Genomic DNA, 4,062 nt, shown 5'->3' on the forward strand with positions numbered 1-4,062 from the left:
CCGCAGAACACAATGCTGGGAGCCTAGCTATACAATGCGACCCAATTGCCCTTTTTATCAGAGGACAACAGAAAGACAATGAATGGAGGGCTTGCTGACTGTTCCCAAACACCGCACTGTCAATATGAAAGGCGGCTCCTAACAACCAGGAGACTGTCACTGGGATCAGGCTGCTGCTGCTTCTCTGCACAATGCCTTTTTATTTCCACCCTGCTGCTTATTTGTCTCAAGACCAGCGCAGAAATCAAGCTGATGATTCAGTGCCACTGAAAAAGTGGAGCTGCGAAAAAGCTTTAAGGGAGTTTGAAAAATCACTGCAATCCCGCCACGGTGTGTCAGGGGACAAGAACTGCTACTGATAAGCTTTCTCGCAAAAAAAGATTTGGAAATATCATCACACCTCTATGCAAACAGCTAGGAAGCTGCCATTCCTCCAGATGGCCACTAGGAGGAGCTCTGGCAACTGCTTACAGAACACAGCGCTGGGAGTAGATCGGTTGGATGGGGCTTTTGCTTGCTATAAACATAGCCTCTATTTTCCTGCACAAAATAAAAACTAAACGTTTGCAGAAAAGAAAAAAAAAGCCACATCAATAGGCATTTAAGGCTTTTTTATTATTCCTTTAGTTTTAATTGCCTCTACTAAACAAAAAAACGACAGCGCTTTATTTTCTCCCCTCTATCCCCCTTTTAAATGGTATTTTGTACACAGAAGTATGAAATAGCAATGATACTGTTGGACATTACACAGAACTGAATCGATTTAATCGACTGGAGTGCTAAAAGAAGAAAACTGCTTTTGTATGCTCATCTCCCCCCCCCCCCCCCCATATGAACTTTCCTGAGCATCAGGCTGTACCCTCTAATCTCCTATAATTCAGCCCATATAGAAGCTGATGCAGAGTCTAATGGAAAAGCACTGTTTATATATTTCTAGCTTGATGTCATCTGCAGTCTCCGGAAACCGAGATCAGCTCTTTTTTTTCATTGGTTTTCAATGGTATTTAATTCCTAGGTCACCGTATAGGTGGTCACTGGTTAGTGTTACCTACTCTCTTCTGATTAAAGTTGGGAGGGGGAGTGGGAATCAACACTAAAAGACACACCGCCAAGTGGCACTGAGGAGTGACAGCAATAAACAAGAATAGAAGAATAGGGAGAAAAGTTAGGATGAGCAAAATCACTGACACTTTGGTCAGTTCTGTCTGGCTACAGGACAACATGGTGTATGTGACCACATGGGGCCCAGTGTCCTTAAAACCTGGATGTCTACCCCTACCTGAGAATGGACTATCCCTTTAAGTCAAATTATATCAGCTAAAATACATGAGGGTTACCAAATAAGTCAGTCATACCTAAAAGTCCAACAACCCATGGCAAGCAATCATTGGCTCAGAGGTCATGAGTGGCTAGAGGCCTATTGGTTACCATGGGTTACAGCCAGTTAGGTCCTTTGTGTTATCAGAAAGACCCCAATCTAGGCAATGTACTCAAGACCCACACACCCAAAAAGTTTTCATTGAAATAGCTCGATTCACAGACCGCCAGTGACAACATCAAGTAATTTTTGCATAAATTTGTTTTTATTTAAGATTATAAATTTAAACAAATAAATTTGAACAGTTTTACCCGGTGATATACAGTTCAATATACACAAAATACAGGAATCGGAACAAAAATAAAACATTTTGGCAACGTATTTTAATACACATAGTGCTTGTAAGTGTGAATGTTGGCATGGTAGGCTCATCCTAAACCACCTTTTTACAACAAAAGGATTAAATGCCCCAAAAAATTATATAAAAATATATAAAATGAAAAAAAAAAATATATGGATAGATCACAAGACCATACAATGCTGGTTTCATGGCATTCATTGAAGGCTGAAATTACTACAAATGAACTTTAAAAAGAGGAATATTAATAAAAAAGGAGGGAGGTAAGAGGGTTGGGGTTATAGCACATGGTCTAAAGTGTAGTGTTCACAAGTCAGTAGGGACAGTGAGTAAAAACAGGTAACAGGGTATATAAAGAGTAGGTTGGGGTTTGAGGTGTTCTTTTGACTTTAGTTTTTTTAAAAAAAGCCCTGAAATGTGACATCAATGACAGTCCCCAACCTACCCCACATATAGCCTAGCTATATTGTACTCTCTCACAACACAGGAACAAACAATAAAGTTAAAATGTTGCTATTTCTGCCTTCATTTAAGTCACAATTTAACAAGGACAAAAGGCTGCAGTCAGGGGGAAGAAAAAGATCACAAATTGGAAAAATAATGAGTTGTTGCCCCAAAATCTTCTTTGTGAGTGGTCCTCATGTGGTGTAAAGAAAAAAAGTGCCTAAGTGGACCAGTCACAAGGACGATAAACGGTGAACTGTGCCAGAGCTACTAGGTACAGTCACCCCTCGCCTAACCCAAACCAGGCAGCAGACCCCCCTTAAACTCCCATGGAGTTGTGGGGGTCTGTCCCTGAAGTTCCCAATGGAGCCCACCCTGCAAGCTTCATGGAATACTAACAACACCCCCAGCAAGCAATATCTGTGACCCTCTTTCCACCCCAGACTGCAGCCTCTCTGCCTTGAGAGGGGGAGACCAGATTGACCATTTGTACAACTTAAAAAAAAATGCACAAATTCATAAAAAAAAAAAACATAAAAACAAACAAAATACAATTAAATAGGTGCTCTCTCTTTGCAAAAATAAAGTCCAAGATATTCTTTTTTTCTTAAATGTACAGTCTCTATAAAACATTTCTATGTACAAGTCCTGAATTCAGTCAGTGCCCTTCAAGGAAGGCACCCCCTTTTGAGCAACCCCCATCCCCGACCACCCCCCACCCACCCCGGCTAGAATGCCACGATCGCCCGAGTCCAGGCTCCGAGGCTGGCCAGCGCCTGCTTCCCGCACAGGTGGCCGTTCAGGCTCTGCTCAGAGTCCGCCTGCCGGCTGCTCATGAGTCCCGTGAAGCCGGAGCCGAAGATGGAGATGAGGTTGGAGATGTTGGAGGAGTCGGCGGGCTGCTCGGCGGGGCAGAAGTCCTCGTACCTCCCGCGCTTGCAGGGCACGCAGTGGGGCTCCAGCTCGTCCTCCTCCTCCTGGTAGCTGTAGCCCGGGGGGTAGCGGCGCTTAGCCGGCAGCAGCGGGGAAGGGGCGCTGAGGACAGGCGGGCAGGGGGCTGCATGGCACGGGCACTGCACAGCGCAGCAGTCCTGGTGAAGGTAGCCGCCCTCCACGGTGGTCACAACGTGAGTGTCCAGGTCCAGCACGGTGGTCTGGCTGCAGTGCGCCGGCCCCTCCTCCTCCTCTTCCTGGCAGCAGCTCCGAGGGTAGCCGGGCAGCTCCTTGGCAGGGTGCGGGCTGTGGGCGCAGGGAGGCAGCTCCAGCGGCTCGTCCAGCAGCTCAGTGGCGGCTCCTCCGCTCTGGATGCGCGGCAGCTGCATCTCGTCCTCCTCCGGGATCTGCAGCGGGCTGAGCTCCGGGATGCCGCACTCCATAGGCTGGCGGTAGAGCTCGGCGTAGCGCTCGCTCAGGTACAGCTGCCGGGCGTTGCGCAGCACCAGGGACACCAGCAGGTTCTTATGCAGCTTGATGCCGCCGCGCTGGGTGCGGGAGCTGTGGATCTTCCTCAGGGACAGGCTGATGAGGCTCTGCGCGTCCAGGGCGCCCTCCATGCTGCGGGGGACTCCAGCGGTAGCGGCAGCCTCAGCCTGGACGGGGGGCAGAGAGAAGGAAGAGCGCCTGTCTATGGAGCGCAGGACGCGGGGCTGCTGCTGAGCTGTCTCTCTGTTATAGTTCCCCCTCCACCACCACCAGTGCGTGTCTATGTGAGATGTGCGCGCTGCTCACTCTGTACAAGCTTGTGCCTGTTTCCTGGCTCGGCGCCTTATATACCCCGCCTGCCCATTCCCCGCAGCCAATGGCGGCGCCGCGTCAGCCGTGACGGGATCCCAGCGCGAGGCGCCCCGGCCAATGGAAGCGAGGCGGTTCCTTTGTGCTATTCAAATACCATCTAGCGAAGGCTTCGCTGCCGGGAATGAGAGACGGCTGTGCTGGCCGGGTC

General features: G+C 48.8%; 1 protein-coding gene across 1 annotated transcript; it reads right to left on the reverse strand.

Moving 5' to 3' along the window:
* Positions 1 to 2,844: 2,844 nt before the first annotated feature.
* IER5L (immediate early response 5 like) lies at positions 2,845 to 3,848 on the reverse strand. The gene has a single exon (XM_068249802.1). It carries the CDS (start codon positions 3,671 to 3,673, stop codon positions 2,849 to 2,851), a length of 825 nt encoding a protein of 274 aa, XP_068105903.1. The 5' UTR covers positions 3,674 to 3,848; the 3' UTR covers positions 2,845 to 2,848.
* Positions 3,849 to 4,062: the final 214 nt, after the last annotated feature.

This window comes from Hyperolius riggenbachi, chromosome 8 (genome assembly GCF_040937935.1).
Source record: "Hyperolius riggenbachi isolate aHypRig1 chromosome 8, aHypRig1.pri, whole genome shotgun sequence".
NCBI lineage: Eukaryota > Metazoa > Chordata > Amphibia > Anura > Hyperoliidae > Hyperolius > Hyperolius riggenbachi.

Coding starts and splice junctions, on each gene's coding strand:
- IER5L (XM_068249802.1), bottom strand. CDS start 3,673: ATGGAGGGCGCCCTGGACGCGCAGAGCCTCATCAGCCTGTCCCTGAGG.